The sequence below is a fragment of the Bos indicus x Bos taurus genome, chromosome 8, assembly GCF_003369695.1.
Source record: "Bos indicus x Bos taurus breed Angus x Brahman F1 hybrid chromosome 8, Bos_hybrid_MaternalHap_v2.0, whole genome shotgun sequence".
Lineage (NCBI taxonomy): Eukaryota > Metazoa > Chordata > Mammalia > Artiodactyla > Bovidae > Bos > Bos indicus x Bos taurus.
This window is the reverse complement of record NC_040083.1, coordinates 85,333,177-85,354,990: the sequence shown is the minus strand read 5'-3', so window position 1 is coordinate 85,354,990 and position 21,814 is coordinate 85,333,177. Positions and strand designations below refer to the sequence as shown.

At 39.3% G+C, this 21,814-nt stretch overlaps 1 protein-coding gene and 1 long non-coding RNA gene across 5 annotated transcripts in view; one reads left to right on the top strand and one right to left on the bottom strand.

Annotated features, from left to right (window-relative positions):
* Positions 1-13,058, top strand: part of LOC113897559 — a 72,334-nt gene extending 59,276 nt beyond the window's left edge. The window contains exons 2-3 of the long non-coding RNA XR_003512356.1: positions 12,796-12,865; positions 12,966-13,058. This is a non-coding gene — a long non-coding RNA (uncharacterized LOC113897559). The remainder of the gene's footprint in view (positions 1-12,795; positions 12,866-12,965) is intronic.
* Positions 1-21,814, bottom strand: part of PTPDC1 (protein tyrosine phosphatase domain containing 1) — a 72,271-nt gene that overhangs the window by 4,111 nt on the left and 46,346 nt on the right. For 2 of the 4 annotated variants that reach the window (XM_027550343.1, XM_027550344.1), the window contains 7 exons: positions 13,006-13,177; positions 10,874-10,954; positions 10,527-10,645; positions 9,218-9,355; positions 6,256-7,508; positions 3,250-3,435; positions 1,024-1,134 (listed from right to left, as the gene is read on the bottom strand). In XM_027550343.1, the coding sequence (XP_027406144.1) occupies positions 1,024-1,134; positions 3,250-3,435; positions 6,256-7,508; positions 9,218-9,355; positions 10,527-10,645; positions 10,874-10,954; positions 13,006-13,177 (2,060 nt within the window). Of the gene's footprint in view, positions 1-1,023; positions 1,135-3,249; positions 3,436-6,255; positions 7,509-9,217; positions 9,356-10,526; positions 10,646-10,873; positions 10,955-13,005; positions 13,178-13,656; positions 14,378-21,814 lie in introns of those variants that run through there. The other 2 variants (XM_027550341.1, XM_027550342.1) reach the window with 2 other exon arrangements.

Genomic DNA, 21,814 nt, shown 5'->3' with positions numbered 1-21,814 from the left:
TATTAAGGACTTATTTTTAATTAAATTCAGAAATTTAACTTTATCTTAATCATTGTTTTGTCTATCCTATCTGCAAAACTTAATAATATTAGTAATGGCCTGAACTGCATACTTTTGTTACACACCAAACCACAATCCTCCCCACACGGCAGGTAATCTCTGGGTCTATGAAAACATAAACACAGTTGTAAAAGATCACATAATTTGGTTTTGATGTGCTAACTCTGGAAATAGTCACAAAGAGACTGACTGAGAGGATGCAAAGTGGTTAGTGCTGTAAAGCTCTAGATGAAGAAAAAAGCTCTGGATGAGGAACAAAGAAATCTGTAAGAAGGACATCACTTTGGAAAAAGTGGATGGGGAAAGAGATTGGTAAATGAGTACAAATAACAATTGCTATTAATATAAATGTTTGCCAAAGATGCTGTCATCAAAAAACAGGGTTCTTTGTTTAATGATATTTTGGTATCACATACAAGAAACACAAAACAAATTAGCTGAGGGGAACCTTTTCTCTTGGCACGAAATCTGGCATCTTTCTTCAGTCAGGAAAGACTGCTGCAGGACAAAAGGATGTGCATGTAAAGGAAACTTTGCTTAGGATCTGCCAACCAGACACGGTACTGAACTGCCAAAGCTGCATGTTAAATTCTCAATAGGCGGTTTCTTGTTCAGACCCAAAGTAGAACTGGCTCAAGAAGAAAAGATTCTCTCCCAGGGTTAGAATTCTACTAGGCACATGATTTAAAAATATTTCCTCAACACTTAATTGTTTCTCTCTGCATAAAAGTTCTTTGTTTCAAAGTTTTCCTTCAAAAAACCCACAGTTCAGCCTTTTCTTATATCATTGTTAGGAAACTGGTATTTTTTAGCCAAAAGTCTGTAACTTTCATGAAATGTCAAACATATTTCCACTAAAGGGAAACATGGCCAAAAGTTTTATTTTAGAGAAGGATGACAACCTCTGGATTCTTTACTAAGATTATACTGTGGTCTGAAGTGGGAAGGAGGAGTGCAACCCACCTTAGTGAAAGCTTTAATGGCGCGGGCAAGAACAGCTTCCTCCACGTCTGCAGGAATCGTCTGCAGGCTCACTATGCAATGCAACACGCAAAGAATAGTTTGTTGCTGGCCCTGTTTTGCAGAAATCGAAATCAAACAAGTTGTCTGAAAAATGCCTCAAGAAATAAACTCAAAACAACTGCTGAGTCAAGAACTGGTTTGCAATCAAGTATTCACTACCTCAAATACTAAACTATCTACCAAGGGCTCTACCAATGTTTACTGTTACATGTTAATCTGAACAGCTTTCAGGAGATAATATCAAAGCTGGTTATTTATTACACAAAATATACTTGAATCTGAAGATAAGTGCAATTTTTAATCAAAGGCCTTCCATGCAGTGTACTGAAGATGATTCATTCTTGCTGTTTTTAGACACAGTCACTCAGTGTCTGGCACCTCAAGCAGTATGTGTACTAGACAACTGAGTACTCATCAGTCAGTGCCGTCATCATGTCTTGCCAGTGGCAGACAATACTGAATGGGGAAGGACAGAAGAAGAAAGACCACCACAGCCCTCCAGGAACATGCTAAAGCATAAGGGGAAAGGTTCCTGAAGAATGTGTCCCCAGCTTAACTCCTAAGGGTTGTTTCCTTTGGAGAAGCAAAGGAAAAACCCTATCACTGGAGCAATTTGCATCCAACACACCCTGTCCACTGAGTCACTAATTTTACTTCTGAAAATCTACTCCAAGGACATAATCTGAAATGCAGAAAAACATGCGATCACAAATTATCATTACAGTGATCTGTATCAAAACTCTAAATAATGTAAACACCCTGCATGTGAGGACTGGAGTGAATACTGTGGAAATAGCACAACGAGACAGAAAAGTACAGGACCTTGGTGCCAGAGTTTGTATCTTGCTCTGACACAGGCTGCGTGCTGTGGGCAGACTGCTTCGCATTCCCTCTTCTGAAAAGTCGGGCCCCTACCTCTCTGAGCGATGGAGATGAACAAAGGTGAAAACAGAAATTATGACCCAGCAAGGGCCTGGCCCACTGCCACCCAGTCAGTGAAAGTTAACTGCCTTCCTTATCCCTGCTCTGGATTCATCTCTGTCATTCAAGTGCTCATGGGCATCACACAACTGTGCACAAATGCCGGTGTGTATCTCTGTGTGTCTATATTAAGCAATAGTTCGTAGCAGAAGTTTGGAAGCAATGAAATGTTTATACCACAGCATAGCAGATTACTCAAGGCTGATTATGAGGTAACATTGTTTCCTAAAACAAAACAAATCCTATTTATAGATGAAAATTTACTATCTCTACACGGTTAAAAATATTAAATTGTATAAAAGAATCTACAATGAAAAGTCTCTCTTGCTTTCTAGATCCACTGACTCCTATTACTATTCTCTAAAGGCAACCATTATTATCAGTTCCTTATTTTTCCTTCTATATTTTATATATACAAAATTATACACATAAATGTATATGTGACACACACCCTTTTTAAAGACATACAAATGAATGTATATTCCAACGCACTTCAGTTAGTCACATTATATGCTCATAGTAAATAAGTAGAAATAAACACCTGAAAATGAGAAAGTGATTAGTTATAGCATATCTCATGTTAGAGCATTATCTACCCATTTAAGTTTACATTTATGAAAAACACATGGAAAAACATCCATATTATAATTTTGAGCAAAATGAAGTATAACATTTTACGTGAAATAATTTTTACCAAGTTAACATATGTGTTGATAAGACTGAAAGAAAAAAACTTGAAAATGTTTCAATGAAAATGTTTAAAGTAGCTCTCCTGACTCATTTGATGTTGGGAAAGATTGAAGGCAGGAGAAGAAGGGGACGACAGAGGATGAGATGGCTGGATGGCATCACCGACTCAATGGACATGAGTTTGGGTGAACTCCGGGAGTTGGTAATGGACAGGGAGGCCTGGCATGCTCCAGTTCATGGGGTCACAAAGAGTCTGACACGACTGAGTGACTGAACTGAACTGAACCTGGGGTTATGGGTATTTTCCCATTTTACTTTAGTATCTTCTGAATGTTTATATTGGGGATGCATTTCTTCCCTTACCTTGGAAAATTTTAAATTAGACCTCAATATGGAGTTCTGTGTGAGTCCTCTTTTTTAATGGTTATTTTTAGTGTTTAAAACTTGTACTGAGGGCCTCAGTTAACTTCATCAAGTGTTCAACAGCTATTTTACCTTTTCTAATAAGAACAGTGCTTCCGAGGCATCTGCACATCTGTCAACCAACATGTCCATGTCCTCTTTGGTTATCACAGGCTCCTTTAGCTGCTCCACCCAAGACCACATCAAACTGCACAGGATGAAAGGATCCTTTTCGCCACATATTCTTTCCCAAGCTCCGTCTCGGGAATTTAGTTCTTTCTAAAAAGGGAAGGAGAAAGAAAAAGAAAGAGAAAGGAGAGTGGACAGGACAAGAGAGGAGGGAAAGGTACAGAGAGAGAGAGACAAAGCGAGGGAGAGGAGGGCAGGGAGGCATGCTGTGATATCTGATGAGCCCTAGGCTCTCCAGGAGAGTGAAGCCTCAGGCTCTGAGGTGGGGACTGGAACCCCTCCCAGTGGTCCCACTTTCACTCAGTACCCTGGGCTAAGACATTTAATTTCTCTAAGCCTCAGTTTCCCTTTGTGAAATTCATCCCCACCCCACTGGTGCGCTGAATAAACTGAGAGGGCTGTTAAAGCTCCTGATACTGAGAAGGCTTAGTTAACCCGAGTTCTCCATTTCATTCAGAAACCACAGAAACAATTCAAGAAGGAACCTTTCTTTTCAGGCTCCTTAGAACAAAACAAATATTTACTGCAAGGAAGTTGAATGGTAAATGAAAAAGTATAAAAGTGCCAAAAAGTTAATAAATGTGGTATATATAACCTATTTCTTTCAAATTCCTTTTTAGAATCCCATGTAAAATTTAACAAGTTCTGCATTCTGAATTTGATAGGGTAAAACAACTAGGAAATTTTGCCAATACTCCAAATGCCTGGAGATAATTTAAGGAGATTTTAAAACTTTACCTCACAGAGAGTAGGGGGGAAAGTAAGGTAACTATTTTTAATTTTGAGAGGGTTCAGATTTATGTTTTAATAAATAAAATACATGTTTGCAATAGTAATAAGCAGAATAATTACCACCATTCATTCATTCACCCAATCTAATATTCATAGAAAACTTGTAGTATGACAGGAATGATGACACAAGACTTTTCTCTGCTTCTTATAGCAACCCAGCATGGAGGTTCCCTTTACTGATGAATGTACTGGGAGGCTCATAAAAGAAGAAGTGATTTTCCCAGGAGCCCAAACTAAGAGAGCACATTCCCGACCCAGATCTGCTCTACCCCAGTCTGTGATGTTTTTCTCATGCTATCAGGGTCCTCCAGCACTGGTTTCTCTTTATTTTCTCATAAATAAGCCCAAACTTTTAGTTACGCATAGTCCTTCATATCTCATTGATCATGTACATAGCAGAGTAGCTTTTATTCAATTTTATGTTATTGCACAAATGACATGACTTACAGACCCTCTTAGTAAAATGACCATTACATCATTGCTGTTTTCTGAAAATTTCCAATGGGGCTAGGAAAAACATCAGGGATGATGTAAAGTATTAAACACATGAACTGTATCCTGGCTCTGCTATATTCAGACCACATGACCTCAAGCACATCCCTTGACCTCTGTGAGTTTTCCCACCTGTGATACTTACTTCGTAAGTACTGAAAGATTAACAAAGAATTTGTAAATAGTATCATCTGTCTCACAGGATTACTGTGAAAATCACATGAAACAATGTGAAAGGGCCTTAGGGGTGCACAGAATTCAACTGATTTTCTTTACTACTGAAAGACCCACAAAAAAATCCAGAAAGGAAAAAAGGCAAACCTATCCAAAGGATAGAGTTGTATCTACATCTAGAAAATGCTTTTGTATATATTATGTGTTCAAATAGTTTGGTCATGTGGGGCAGACCCACGATGGGGTGGTGAGCTGTCAAGCCTGAAACCGGAGGTCCTGCCGCTAGCTACTGTGGCTCAGTTAGACGGAGGAGACCTGCCCACTGAGTGGAATGCTTGTTCAGCTTGGAGTACAAAATAAAGAAAATATTTCATGTTGGAAGACAGCAATACATTTAACTACTGATTAAGCAAAACACTACAATTCTGATGAAAAAATCATGCGTGGAAGTGCTCTCCTCCTGTCAAATAGTTGTGAGTGAAGGCAGGCTCCATGCCTCCTCTTCTTGCCTCTGCGTCTGGAAGGCCTGACCTCCTGGAAAGTGTATACACCTTGCTTGATTAGTGGTAGGAGATGGAAAAGCAGCTACAAATAATTCATGGTACATTTTGGGCTAACAAGCCAATATCACTGAGCCAGGCCTCCCCAGGTCAGCCCCACATTTGGGCAGTTTACCATAACTAGGTTTATAAGGCCTGTCTTCTCTCTAATCAGCTGCTCATTCTAGGCAGAGAGCATGATTTAAGACTGCTCCCTCATGAAAGTACAACACAAAACAATGTTAAACTTTAAAACGTCATATTCTAATTTAAGTAAAAGCCAAGAAATAGAACTCAGGGACTCAATCTCAGATAAAACCAGTGGACAAAGGGGCTCTGTGGCCACTCCCATTTGCTCTCTGGAATCTAACACCTGCCTTGTTTGGGTGGACTGGGGAGGGATTGCTGAGCAGTCAGCATTCATCACTCATCCTTCTGTCCTTACTTGATACTTGGGTTAATGAGCTTTGGGAAAGAATTGTCTCTATTTCATTTTATCTCTCAGCTCGGGGTTCTCAGTGTGGTTTCCTGCTAGGGCTCAGGTTAGAGATGCTTCAGGTCAGTTCCTACAGTTGTCTATCCATCTGGCCATCAGTCCCACAGGCCCAGCAAGGAAGAAGGAAACTATGGTCATCAATCACTACCACTGCCATGTTCAGTCAAGCACCCTGACGAGTGCTAAGCAGTAAGTGCTTTCTTTCACAGAGACTGAAATGAACCTATACAAGAGACCTGTGTCTGTTATTTCAATGACAGCAATTTGGTATTACAGTTGAGTAACGACGTTCAAAGGTTATGTATTATACCAACATGTCTTCAAATTCCTGAAAACAAATGAACTTGGGAAAGTGTATTACTTTTGTTCTGACAAAAATATTTCCTACTCATAAATAATTGAATGAAATTCAAATACCTGCCACATTTCTACTTTCTTTTTCACTTCCTCCTTTTCTGCAATCTCATTTAAATTTGCCAGGGCTTTGGCTGCCAGTATTCTCCTTGCTTCAACACTCAACTCAGACTGTAAAGGCATATGTGCAGCAACTTCAGACAGGTATTTGCTGTTCTGAGTTTCATTCCCCAAGAACTGTGCTTTGGGACTGGACCCACAGTCCACAGGGCGGCGGCAAGTCTCACCATCCTCTGCAACAGAGCTTGGGCCACAACCACCATGACTTTCACACTCACAGTGGTACACTTTCTGTTGAGTAGAGTTTGGTCCCTTAGGAATATTTGCAAAGTTTGGTGTGACTGGTTCCCCAGGGTTGTATGAATCTGAAATTCCTGAAGAGAAGGTTCTACTTCGCTGTACTTCCTTTGGAATGCTCGTCCTATGGAAAATTGATGACCCATCATCTTTGAGTCCCTCTGGGACTCCAAATTTAGTGTGATTCCAGAAAGAAAATGTATTGCGGACCAGCGTTTCCTTATTTAAATCTAGCTGTGGAGACTGTGGGGAGTAACAACGGCTTATGTGCTTCTGCTGCCTGGGATTATGGCAAAGCAAGGCTTGGGCAGGCACCGTCCACGGAGTCCTCCCTTGCTCCAGAAGCGACTCGGCCCTTTTTAAATCTGAATCACTGTAGCTGAGCTGCCTTTTCAGATGAGCCAGGGGCTGAAGACACTCGACATTCCGCCTCTTCCAAAGAGGGTCCAACTCCTGCTCACTGGAAAGAACCACATCCTGATTCTCAAAATCCATCACTACTGCAGTGGGGGTGAAAGAGTCTGATGCATCACTGTCATGTCTCAGTAACTCCTTATCCAGCTGCCTTGTGATCATCTCAGAAACAGTTTTTTCAATTTCAGCTGAGAGGCCAGGTATGTCTGCCACTTCTGTCACCACCGGCCTGTTCTCAGCTAAGTCCAGCAGCAATTTGCAAACAAGGTGGATAATTTTTGGTATATGTTTCAGAAGTCGTGCCTCATATCCATGAAGCAGATGCCGCTGACGAATGAGATACTGTGCTAAGGTAACAGCATGTGCCTTGGGGTCACAGCAAGAGAATATATTGCGAAGAGGAATCAGAAACTGAGTAAATTCCCTTACACAGAGTAGCTGTCCTCGAGTTTGTATGGAATTAGGTCGCTTTGCCCGAACAAATATAATTGCTTGGTCAGCAGTCATTCTTGTTGCAAAAACTAAGTAACATGCTATTAAAACACCTAAACAGTGAAGAAATGAAGATTGGTATGAGAAAAATTTATATTTTTATTTATACTCTTTGATGATTTTAAAATTTGAATATGTATTAGGAAACCATATATATAGAGGAACATTTTAAGAACAATGATAACTTTTAAACTTTTGGTACAGGGGTTCACCTATTTACTTGTCTCTATGGTAACCCTCCCCTTTACTTAGAAACCTTGGTTACCTCTGTACCCCAGGGCAAGCACAAGCACTGTCACAGTGAACCTGAGTAGGTGTGGAGTAAGGGAGGATGGCTGAGTGTGGAGGGCAATGACTGAATGAACTGATTACCTGGTTCATTTACCCTCATTATGCCTAACTCCAACATGGAAGGAAGCCAATACTGCTTTCCACTCTGAACAGTTCTTAAAAATTTCTATTCAATCACTCCGTACATTCTGTTTAGAACTTCCCACCCCTTTCAGCTTTGACATCAATTGGTGGCACATTCCAGACCTGCATTTTTCCCACTTGGGTATTTTGTCTTTGGTGACTATTCATTTTCACAATCTATTTTGTCTCTTGAAGTTTCTTCTTTAAGACTAAACTAATGCCTAAACTAATATATATTTTCCTCCAGACCACAGATACTTTTCTATAAGTACCTAATATTAAGGAAGACCACATTAACAGTGTAAAAACTATGTACTATCATTAATACTAAACTGAAATGAATAATAAAAAGGTGATAAATTAATCTAAATACAATAGTTAATTAACATCAAAAGGCAAATCAAAAGATATCTGTGTGATTCACGAAGTTTCTGAATCTCATTACATGTGAAAATCAGAACCTCTGAAAAATGCCTGTTTTCCTAGTATGAGGTAAGGTCCAACATATCTTTCTCACTAGGATAAGGCAGTTCTTTAGGGTAAGCATGATATATCTGCAGAACTATCACATGGAATCCCTAGAACAATGAGATCTTGGCTCAACCATGAGAGCTGACCATCTGGAGCAGAACTATGTCCCCATCTGAAGATGCTCCCCAGTAAGTGGGAAGGCCAGTGGTAAGTGCATGGGTACATTGTAAACAGAGTCAAACTCTGGTGTCTGGTTGGATTAGATGACTAAGGAAGATTCCATCCTTTTTGTGCCCTAGTTTCGGCATTGCACTGATATTCTGCTGCATTTTAAAGTAAAATCATTGATTTTTATACATAATTTAGGCACAGTTAAGACTCTATAAACAAATCCTTGTAGCTGTGGCTTTAAATCATGGTCCTATCACTTACTAGATACAGCAAATTAAACTCCTTCAAAACTTACAGTGTTGCTAACAACTTAAAAAGATTATTGGATGAAACAATGCTTGCTATTTCCATTATTATTTTGGTTTAGGAAGATAAAATTTTAAAAAGACTTATGTATTAAAAACAAAAGTATTGACTTTTTTCCTTGAAAGAAGAAAATCAGAAAGGTCATTCAGCTAGCTATGGAAACCCACCTATTTCTCAATACGATGCAGTTTTAACTCTAAATCATTCAAAAAATACTCTCATGGATATATGGTCACTGAAACTATCTATTTAAGATATTTCAAGTATCTTTTATTGACTTGTTCCATTTGACTCCAAACCTTTGATAGGAATATGAAAACTATCCTTAAGAACTAGGAAATATTTTTCCTTATATGTTTAAATACACAGAAAGGCAATAAAACCACCCACTAGAATTTACCTGTTCGACCAAGCCCTGCATGACAATGGATAGCTACTTTTCCTTCTTGTAAGGCAAATGTCATCACCTTCACCATATCTAAGATGGTGGTAAGGGACGCTACACCATAATCCTTCCATCCAAAGTTGTAGAAATAAACTGGACAATGAGAAAGAACAAGAAGAAATCAACATGTAGGAGAAATACTTGCAAAGACATTTGAAAAAACTGAAGTCATGAAAAGTATACAGCTGTAAAACATGCAGATCTCACTAGATATGTAGACCTAAAATAACAGGCTTTTCCCATTTCCAGTAAATTTACTGTTAGCATTTCTTAAAAAGCATATTCTGTGTTATTTAACTCATTTCCTGCTGAAACTCAGAAATAATTAATGAAAAGCAGGATTATAAATTAAAGTTGATAACCTATGCCAAAATTACTCTACCATGGAGGGAAAGCATGCAACCTTGTTTAAGCACTGAAACCTGTCTGACTGACTGATAAATGACATGAGGTGGTACATACAGATTTTTCTAACTAGTGGGATAAAAAGCTAGCATGAACTTCAAGTTGTGGAAGTAGCACAGGTTGATCCTTTCCAGCTTGGTGTCAATGACACATGTTCAGTGGATTCTATGCTAAAGCTCCTGTGACTCAGAGCTTCTGGACTTGTCACATACAGAATCCCCGCATCCTACCCACAGGTTAGAGCTATGCGGTAGGTAAAAACACAAATAAGTCCTGGGTTCTAATCCTGTTGCTATGTTTAAGTTGTGTAATCTTGGGCAAGTCAGAACTTCCTCAGTCTGTGTGACCTCATATGTGAAGCACAACAACTATATATATATATATATATATAGTTAAAAGTTCGTTTATTTATTTGGCTGTGCTGGGTCTTGGTTGCAGCATGTGGGATCTACTTCCCTGACCAGGGGTGGAACCCAGGCCCCCTGCATTGGGAGCACAGTCTTAGCCACTGGACCATCAGGGAAGTCTCAGAACAACTATATTACATGAATGCTTTAAGGATTAAATGAGATGACAGGTCTGACATACTGTTTATGTTAATTATGCAGGTATTATTTCTACAAGGTCTCCTCTCAAGATCTCTCTCACAGGAAAAAAGAAATTCTGTACTTTCTTTACTTTCAACACCAATACTAAATAAGATATTTAAAGACAAAGTTATCTCATCTTCACTTTTCAGAAGCCTTACTACTATGCATGAACTTTGTTTCCATCACCTTTTTAACCTAAGAACTGAGCAGACAAAAGTCTCTGAGTTCTGTCCTTGGTAATGTATGGAGAGGAGGTTGGAAGGACTTACTGCCTGCCTCCATGAAAGCTTCAGGAAGGTATGTGAAGCCACTTTCTTGTTCCAGAGGGTTCCCACAGCTGGCATGCTCACCAGGACGCTGCAGGTTAATGATACTTTTTATGCCGTGGCTTAAAGGGAAAAGAAAAAAATTAGTCATATTGGGGAGGCAGTGTTAACAAAAAATAACCATTTTTGGTATTAATGAACATTAACTACTCTTACAACTTTGTCTTACTTGAAATAAGTTCCTCACATTTCTGTTGGTAAAATGAAAGCACTTTTCTATTTTAAGTCAAAAGCAGTGGAAAAGAAGACATAAGCTGGCTTATTACAGTGTGTAAACATGCAACATTTACCTTCGGAACTGCTCAATGATACAGAACTTCTCCAGGACCTCAGTGGATGGGCGTGCCATGGCCAGGATATTATCAGTGACCCTACAGATGGGAGGAGGGACTGATGAAATGCACAGAACTGAGAAAGCAAGATTTCAAGCCCTTACTTTTTCTATGATTTCAACAATACTGTAAGATAAGAATCTCCTTATACAAATCTGGCTTCAATTCTGTATTATGATTAGGACTCTAAGAAACCCTCACTTCTTAAACCCCTGGAAACAATTCCAGAACATAATGTATTTATGGGCTCCAGCAAAGTATCTTCAAGGACTTTGATGAGATTCTAGAGGACATGACAGAATGATGGAGAAACCTCAACTGGCAGCAAAATAACATCCTGGATTAGTTATCCAGAGGTTACTGACTAAATGAGGAGGGCCAGCTGGGAGGTATTTTTAGTTACATAGTTATCTGTACCTCAATTATCTAATGTGTTGAGTGAGGGTAATAATGCCTGCCTCATAGGGTTGGTGTGAGAATTCAATATGATGAGTATAAAGTCTTTTAGCATAAATTCTGGCATGTGGTTATGAATAAATGCTGAGTTATTGTAATTTAGAAAAAAAATATCACTTTGGAGTCACTCAGGCCTGGTTTCAAATGCTGGCTTTTCTATTTTCCAGCTGTGCAGCAAATTACTTAGTCTCTCTGGACTTCAATTCCTTATCAATAACATGACACTAACAATGCCTACTTAAAAGGGTTTTATGAGCATAATAATTTGAAAATGTCTAGCACTGTGACTGACCTGTAACCAAATGGATGTTTACCGAGTGTACAAATGGATAGAGGCCCAGTAAATGGCTGTCATTCTCACTAGGGCTCTAACTTCCCTCTGTTCTGATCAGATTTCCCGCCAGTGGTCTGGTGAAAGATACCTAAGACAGACTGTCACAAGTTGTGGGTTACAAGAACCTGAGAGGAGTAACAGAGACATCAGATGAGCAGGTCAGGATTCAGAAAGATACCATCTCTCGTGCCTGGGGCAATATCTAAAAACAGGGAACCACGAAGGTTTGGGATCCCCCAAATTTAATAGCACTTAGTGTAAGATTAGGAGAGATGTAATGTGAAAGCAGCAGAAGTGAAAACAAGATAGTTTAGTCAACAATAAACCAGAAATATTAATGTGACCTTAAGCTGCATTATTATAAATTTATGTGTCTGACCACATCTCAGGAGTAGTGTTTGCTTTTTTCATGACACTCTAAAAAAGTAGTGATGAAGGTAGTGACAGTGGATCCCAGACTATAACACTACACATGTACCCAACACATCCAATATGAAAAATACAGGGCTGGAGCTTAGTAAACTGGCTGACAAATACCTAATTTGTAAAAGGATTCTTACTTTATAAAATGATTCACCAGCAGAGTTCTTTAAATAGTGAATTCCTCTTAGTGCATTCCAAATATGGTTTTAAATATCAGAATTTTTCAGAGGTATCACTATATCAAAAAAGGTATACTTGACAATTTGCTAGTAATAATAAAAATAGCATGATTCAATAATGAATGAATTACACTTACATACCATAAACAATGAAAGCATTTTACATCATTTACTAAACTGACAACTTATACCACCCTCTACTGAGGCAGACTGGAAGTGTATGTATTTGTATGAAAATGTATCCTTTTATACAGAATACAGGAACAAAATAAAAATGAGGCTAAAGTTCACCTGCATGAAAGTGAAAAACTACCTGTATACCTCGTAATTTCTCAAATTTATAGCTGAATATTTTAATTGTTTCTAGAAATCTCTGAAATTTAAAATCTATCTAGTTACCAATTCTTTAAGATACTTTACCTACAACATTCTACTTTATTAAAAAAAAATAATCCTAAAGGGTTGGTTTTATTATTTCCATTTTACAGATGAGGAAACTGTGGTTCAGAGTGCCTGTGAGTAGGCCAGATTGTCAAGAGGGGAAGCCAGGGATGGAAGGTAAGTCAGAGGTCCTCTGACTTAAAAATCCCACATTTCTTCTTCTACTGGCTACTGCCTCTGGCCATCACCTATAACTCCATTTCCTTTTCCTACTTAGCAGTAGGTGGGAGCTATCAAAGACTGACAGAATCACTTACCAGGACGAGTAGATCCCTTTAACAGCTTGTTCCTGTTCACTCCAGCGGGCTGCATTTTCATACTTGCAAGCTTTGCCACCACATGCCATAGAACAGGCCACGTGTCCAGGAATGACATGCCGCAAACGCTCTCCAACTTTTGTATATTTTGGCGTTGGACGTCCTGAATTTCCTAGAACATACGAAGAAGGGAAGATTTAAAGTCCTACTCTCCAAATGGAACAGTAACAAGGGAAAGAGCTTCCAATTTCTCTCAGGATTGCATATGACAAGTTGGTGCTAAATCCCCTTCATTTTGTCAGGAATAAAACTGTTTCCCTTTCATATAAGTACACTATCCTTTACTTCAGAAAAGGCCTTTGCACACAAGAATCTCCATATGGGGTACTGGTAATGAAAAGGAAGAAACTGTTACAGCAGATCTTCTACAAAGAAATGAGTTTTACACAAGAACTACATTTTTAATGAAAAAAACATAAAACATTCAAGCATTTTTATCTATTACATGTCTACTGAATCTCTTAGCATAACAGACAATAAGTATAATGTAGAATTCTCAAAATTTTTAAAGGTATAAACACAGCATAGCTTCTTCACAATCATATTTAAACTCAAAGGTGTGTCAATCTTTAAGAAGAAAAGGAGCTTTACTTTTTCTCTCGGGGCAAGTTGGGTTTCTCTCAGCACAGCTGACAGAGGACATGGCCACCATCACCTGGAGAGAGGACGAGGACAGCACCTTGGCAGCAGAGCTGCGCCGCCCCTGCTGCAGCCGCAGGATAGGGTCGGAGGCAGAGTGGCGACGACCCTCAAAAAAGGAGCTGAGGAATGGCACAGCGGAGAGCCTCCGGGGTGGATCCTGCATGGTGCTGGGCTTCCAGGAGGGAAGAGCTGGAGGCGAGATGTCAGCGCCAGCCTGCTCCATGATGAAGTTACACTGAGATGTGAGCATCACTCTGCGTGATCTAACCGCTGTTCAGGATAGGCTGACTTGTTTCCATAGTGACAAACAAAGAAAGTACTGATTCCCACTCAGATCTGTACAAGCAAAATCCCTTATGAATGGATTGTGTTTTGAACAGATTGTTCAAATATAGGGAACAATAACATGTATTTTAAATAGATTATACCTAAAATGTGACTTTTCTACTGTTTCTCAAATACCTTCAAAAAGATCTGACTGCTCAGAGAATTGTATCTAAAATATTGTAATGAATTTAGAAAAATGTCTTTATGATGCAAACACACACATTATTAAAATACCTAAATTTTGTTCTTCCTTTCATATCTATTCTCTGAACATTTTGAAAAATATTCTCTTTCTACTCCTCTCTGGAAAAGGGCAGATAAAAAGTCAATTGTAATAAAGTGGGACATATTAGATATCTCTAACATTATTAAAACATAATTTTTCAAAACCAAAAATCCCTCTATTTTTTGTTTAGTTGCTATATCATATCTGACTCTTTCACAGTCTCATGGACTATAGCCTGCCAGGCTCCTCTGTCCATGGGATTTCCCAGGCAAGAATACTGGAGTGCACTGCCATTTCCTTCTCCAGGGAATCTTCCTGACCCAGGGACTGAACTCACATCTCCTGCACTGAAGGTAGACCCTTTATCAGTGGGCCACCTTGGAAGACAAAACCCTCTATTATTTTATAGAACAACTTAAGAAATGCTTGGATAGAAGAAATAAAGACATCTTGAGGGCTGGTATACTAACCAAAAGACATTTATTTTCATATTTCTATTTTCAGAATGTGAAAATCCAATTCTTGGTTATTGGATAGTTATAGCAGTCATAACTACAGCCCTCAAAAACTCAAAAGACATGCTTTTGTGTCTTTTGTTGCTGACTAAGGGGAAAAGAGAAGCTTCTATAATGTCTTGGCAGAGACATAGGAAGAAAATCCACTAAGTATCACATTTTTTAAAGGAACTGGATGAGGGGGAGGTTGCAACTTGAGGATAAAGGATATAAAGAACACAGAAACTGTAACAACCACCCATTGTCCGCCTCCTCTCTTGTTAATGTCAAACTGCAACACCCTCACCCCACCCCCTTGTCTTTTTCTCTTTCTGTTTCTCCAAATGGTATTCTGGCCATGTGCAGATGGAAACAAACCATTATCACAGATAGGGCTCTTTGCTTTGTTATGTTCTATTTTAATAATTAATAATGCTTTAAAACTTGCTCTTTTAAAAACACACCCCCATTTCTCCAAATGGATATGTTTTGTCAAATAAGATACAGCAGCTCAATTTGGTGTCTAAATTCAACTGTAGCACCCTGCCCCTATCATTTTGTAAACAGCAATGAAAAATAATTTCTTCTAATGTAGTCTATTCAGAAGGCACAGCTCCCACAGTTTGAAAGGAAAGGAAAGTACAGAGGATGTGGTGACGAAGGCATGTTGGAACCTGATGTCAAGAAGCCCTAAATGCTCAAAATAAGGAGTCTGAGTCTGCTATTGGGGAACAGGAGTCTGACTCAAGTTTCTCAGGGTTAACACTCCCTGCAAAGACAGGGATTGAAGTCAAGGACTGAGGGCCTGCTGGGACAGTAACAGTAAGTGTGGGAGCAAGATAGTACAGGCGTGGACACTGCACTGCATGCCAAGACTTCAAGTCTAAGCGAGCAGCAGCAAGACACTTAAGTCAGTAAATACGGAGTCCATAAGGAGAAGGTGCCAGAGAAAACCCAGCAGGCAATCTCCATCTGAGATGAAATGCATGTGAGGCAGCAACTAGGAGGCCTCAACCAGTGAGCAGGAAATGCCTGATCTGTGCAGCTCTAAGGATATGAGAGTCCAAGTGACTCTGCTCTCAACAGTTCTGAAAATGAGAATGAAATTGATGAGGATAGGACTTGTCTGGACCAAGCCAAGGAAGGGAAGATTTTTGTATCATCTCAGGAATAATTGCTGTGAAATGTTAAGAACTGGGCTGGCCTCAAATAAATATGCAACCACTTAGTGGACTCAGTTACCAGACAGGGACACTGAGTTTGGGCTTTCAGTAAAGTGGAGTTGAAGGCAAACAGGAATCCAAAAGGTGACTGCAGCCCTCCCTCTCAGCATATTCTTGCCTTGCTCACTCACCTGGGGCACCCAGGGGTGCTGGGATACACTGGCACTCTCTGGTGGTGAACTGGAGTGCTCCTCACCTGTGGGCACGACAGACAGGGCAGAGGCCTCCACTTCCCCAAGACATGTCAGAACTGTCAACCTCACTATTGCATGCTCCAAACTATTCCTTGAAAAAATGCCCAATTCATAGCTAAATCCACCTTTAAAAATCAGTTATTTATGCCAAATGACATTACAATAGGGAAGAGTACCTTTCATTCCACCCCTAAACTCATCTTCCTTTCAGTATCTGTCCACAGACACATGGATTTTCTACATATTTGTAGTCATAATTGCAAATAATTTCCCCTGCTTTTTCTAAGGAGCATAGCCAACACCTTCCCATTTTGCTTTAGTCTTCTCATTTTCATTTAGTGGATGCACAAGAATTTGATGCATTATAATTTACCCAGTCATTCTTTAGTTGTTGAATATTTAGGCTATTATCAATTACATTGTTTAAAAATAAGGTATTATATATTTTCAGGATTAAAATTTTTTATTTCTATTTTTTCCTTCATTAAACTAGAGATGATATGACTGGTATGCAAGGCTCATATTTTTATTTACTTGAGTCTTTACATGTTTGAACAACTAACTTTATAGAAGCAGAAAGGAGTAATATTTTTTAGCAAATCACAGGTTTTTCCTGAGGTCAGAGAGGAACACAGCATTAAAATAAATATCAAGAGATGCTGTCTCTAATAAGCTATTTTGCCAACCTCCGTGACCTCAGAAATCCATACCTCCACATAACCATGTTTTCGTTCACAGAATGTTGCCAAAAAACAATCATGCCATGACTTTAAAGGGATTATCTTTTAATTCATGGAATAAAACATATTAGAACTTGTACCAAATTAGTACAAGTTGGTCTTTCTTTTGTGTATTATTTTTAAAAAGTTATTTTATTCATTTTGTGGATCAATTTAGTTACTAATACTCACATTTTTTGTTTCACACCTCTGTAAGACTTTGTATTACATCCAAAAACCAATTAAAAATTTTAAATTGGGATGAATCATATAGATTGCTAATGATGAATTGTTCAGACTAACATTTTAATATTTAAATTATCAATAGGAAAAAGTGAAGCCTTTTCTTTAAATCAAAGGAGCAACAAGACTACTTAATTTCTAATATTTTTCATGTTTTATATAAAATGGAAGTGTTTTAGAGCAAGAGCAATTTTATGAAGGGCCATATTTTCAATAGACACCTAAAAGCTAAAGAAACTTTTTTCTGACAGCCACAGAGATAGGCTGTTGTTGTTCTTGTTCAGCTGCTCAGTCATGTCCGACTCTTTCCAACCCCACAGACTGCAGCACGCCAAGCTTCTACGTCCTTCACAATCTCCTGGAGCTTGCTCAAACACATGTCCATAGAGTCTCATGTCCATTTAGTCACGTATCTATGTAGTCTCAGTCCTAAGTCAATAAAGGAGTCATTTCCAGGAACTAGACTAGAACGCCGACTTTTCAGCTTCTTTTTTATTCCACTTTTTGTGACAGGAGGCTCATTTCTCACAAGGCAGTTAACTATTCAACTGTTCGACAGCTCAAGATATTTTCTACTGTTGAGTCATAATCCATTCTCTGTAAACACTGGTCTTGGTTCCCCCCTGTGAAAATGAAAGTCGCTCAGTTGTGTCCGACTTTTTGCAACCTCACAGACTATACAGTCCATGGAATTCTCCAGGCCAGAATACTGGAGTGGGTAGCCTATTCCTTCTCCAGGGGATCTTCCCGACCCAGGAATTGAACCAGTGTCTCCTGAATTGCAGGTGGATTCTTTACCAACTGAGCTATCAGGCAAGTTAAAAATGAAAAATAAAGCATCTCTCTGACTTGCAAGGTTTTCAAATATCTGAAGACAGAACTTCTCCAAGACTCCCCCAATTGCAGTCAAATCTTAATTTTTACAAACATTAATAGTCATTGTTTCCAGATCCTTCACTATAATTCACTTTCTTCAGAGAGCCCCCTAGCCCCTGCCTTCCCTTTACAGATAAACTTCTAAAAAGAAAATTTGACTTCATTTGCTATTTTCATTTGTGACCTGTTTCATTCTTGCTAAGGTCTCTGATGGTCCTTTTTATAGTTTTTGTCTTATTTTTACTGCTTAGCACACATCCAACAGAGTTGAACAATTTAATTTTAATTTTAAAAATATTTGGAAAGGATTTTACTTTTTGATGCATCTCAAACTTATAGAAAAGTTTTAAGTATAATACAAAGAATTTTTTTTTATTGAACCATTTGAGAATAAGCTTCAGATATGCTGCTCCATTATTCTAAATAAGTTAGTGTACATTTCCCATAAAAAATTCTCCAAAATTCCCCCAAATCAGAAAATTATAATTGATATATTATTAGTTGCCCACTATGCCAAAGCCTTTGACTGTGTGGATCACAATAAACTGTGGAAAATTATGAAAGAGATGGGAATACCAGACCACCTGATCTGCCTCTAGAGAAATTTGTATGCAGGTCAGGAAGCAACAGTTAGAACTGGACATGAACAACAGACTTGTTCCAAATAGGAAAAGGAGTTCGTCAAGGCTGTATATTGTCACCCTGCTTATTTAACTCATATGCAGAGTACATCATGAGAAACGCTGGACTTGAAGAAACAAGCTGGAATCAAGATTGCCAGGAGAAATATCAATAACCTCAGATATGCAGATGACACCACCCTTATGGCAGAAAGTGAAGAGGAACTCAAAAGCCTCTTGATGAAAGTGAAAGTGGAGAGTGAAAAAGTTGGCTTAAAGCTCAACATTTAGAAAACGAAGATCATGGCATCTGGTCCCATCACTTCATGGGAAATAGATGTGGAAACAGTGTCAGACTTTATTTTGGGGGGCTCAAAAATCACTGCAGATGGTGACTGCAGCCATGAAATTAAAAGACGCTTACTCCTTGGAAGGAAAGTTATGACCAACCTAGATAGCATATTCAAAAGCAGAGACATTACTTTGCCAACAAATGTCCATCTAGTCAAGGCTATGGTTTTTCCAGTGGTCATGTATGGATGTGAGAGTTGGACTGTGAAGAAGGCTGAGCGCCGAAGAATTGATGCTTTTGAACTGTGGTGTTGGAGAAGACTCTTGAGAGTCCCTTGGACTGCAAGGAGATCCAACCAGTCCATTCTGAAGGAGATCAGCCCTGGGATTTCTTTGGAAGGAATGATGCTAAAGCTGAAACTCCAGTACTTTGGCCACCTCATGCAAAGAGTTGGCTCACTGGAAAAGACCCGGATGCTGGGAGGGATTGGGGGCAGGAGGAGAAGGGGACAACAGAGGATGAGATGACTGGATGGCATCACTGACTCGACGAACGTTGAGTTTGAGTGAACTCTTGGAGTTGGAGATGGACAGGGAGGCCTGGTGTGCTGTAATTCATAGGGTCGAAAAGGTCGGACACAACTGAGCGACTGAACTGAACTTACTTCCTGTACCTAGATATTTTCCCCCTTTCGATTTAGCGAGTTTTCAACAATAATTTTTTCAAATGAATTTTCAATCCCCTTATCTCTTTCTTCTCCCTCAGGAATCCCTATTATGTGTAAATTGGCATCTGCTGCTGCTGCTGCTAAGTTGCTTCAGTCGTGTCCGACTCTGTGTGACCCCATAGATGGTAGCCCACCAAGCTCCCCGTCTCTGGGATTCTCCAGGCAAGAACACTGGAGTGGGTTGCCATTTCCTCCTCCAATGCATGAAAGTGAAAAGTGAAAGTGAAGTTGCTCAGTCGTGCCCGACTCCTAGCAACCCCATGTACTGCAGCCTACCAGGCTCCTCCGTCCATGGGATTTTCCAGGCAAGAACACTGGAGTGGGTTGCCATTGCCTTCTCCTAAATTGGCATCCCATAGGTCAAATATGTTGGTTTTATTTTTTCTTTTCATTTGTCCTTTTGTCTGCTAACTGTGATTGGGTGATTTCCATTATTCTATCTTCCAGCTCACTAATTCATTCTTCAGAATTAATTTGCTCTTTTAAAAAAATTTTATTTATTTTCTTTGGAGGCTAATTACTTTACAATATTGTGGTGCATTTTGCCATACATCAACATGAATCAGCCACAGGTGTACATGTGTCTCCCCATCCTGAACCCCCAACCCACTTCCCTCCCCACCCCATCCCTCTGGGTTGTCCCAAAACACCAGCTTTGAGTGCCCTGCTTCATGCATTGAACTTGCACTGGTCACCTGTTTTACATATGGTAATATACATGTTTCAATATACATACTGTCTCAAATTGTCTCACCCTTGCCTTCTCCCACGTCGAAAAGTCTGTTCTTTGCATCTGTCTCTTTTGCTGTCTTGCATATAGAGTCATCATTACTGTCTTTCTAAATTCCATATATATGCGTTAATATACTGTATTGGTGTTTCTCTTTCTGTTTCTCCTTCTTACTTCACTTTCTGTAATAGACTCCAGTTTCATCCACCTCATTAGAACTGACTCAAATGCGTTCTTTTTTACAGTTGAGTAATATTTCATTGTGTATACATACCACACATCCTTATCCATCATCTGCTGATGTACATCTAGGTTGCTTCATGTCCCAGCTATTGTAAACAGTGCTGCAGTGAACACTGAGGTACATGTCTCTCTTGCAATTCTTGTTTCCTTGGTGTGTATGCCCAGCAGTGGGATTGCTGGGTCACATGGCAGTTCTATTTCTAGTTTTTTAAGGAATCTCAACACTGTTCTCCATGGTGGCTGTACTAGTTTGCATTATCACCAATAGTATAAGAGGGTTCCCTTTTCTCCAAACCCTATCCAGCACTTTTGTAGTTCTGTCCATTCTGTCCAGCGTGAGATGCTACCTCATTGTGGTGTTGATTTGCATTTCTCTGATAGTGAGTGATATGTTTGTTAGCCATTTGTATGTCTTCTTTAGAGAAATATCTGTTTAGTTCTTTGGCCCATTTTTTGATTGGGTTGCATTGAGCTGTATGAGCTGCTTATATACTTTGGAGATTAATTATTTGTCAGCTGTTTCATTTGCTACTATTTCTCCCATTCTGAAGGCTGCCTTTTCACCTTGCTTATAGTTTCCTTCATTGTGCAAAAGCTTTTAAGTTTAATTGGGTCCCATTTTTTTATTTTTGTTTTATTTCCATTACTCTGGGAGGTGGGTCATAGAGGATCTTGCTATGATTTATCTCAGAGAGTGTTCTGCATGTTTTCCTCTAAGTGTTTTATAGCTTCTGGTCTTACTTGTAGATCTTTAATCCATTTTGAGTTTATTTTTGAGAATGGTGTTAGAAAGTGTTCTAACTTCATTCTTTTACAGGTAGTGGACCATTGTGCCAGCACTTGTTAAAGAGATTGTCTTCTCTCCATTGTATATTTTTGCCTTCTTTGTCAAAGATAAGGTGTCCATCATTTCTGTTCAATTGCTCAGTCATATCCGACTGTTTGCGACCCCATGGACTGCTGTACTCCTGGCCTCCCTGTCCACCATCAACTCCCAGAGTTTCCTCAAACTCATGTCCATTGAGTTGGTGATGCCATCGAACCACCTCATCCTCTGTCATCCCTTTTTTCTCCTGTCTTCAATCTTTCCCAGCATCAGAGTCTTTTTCAATGAGTCAACTCTTTGCATGAGGTGGCCAAAGTATTGGAGTTTCAGCTCCAGCATCAGTCCTTCCAATGAACACTCAGGACTG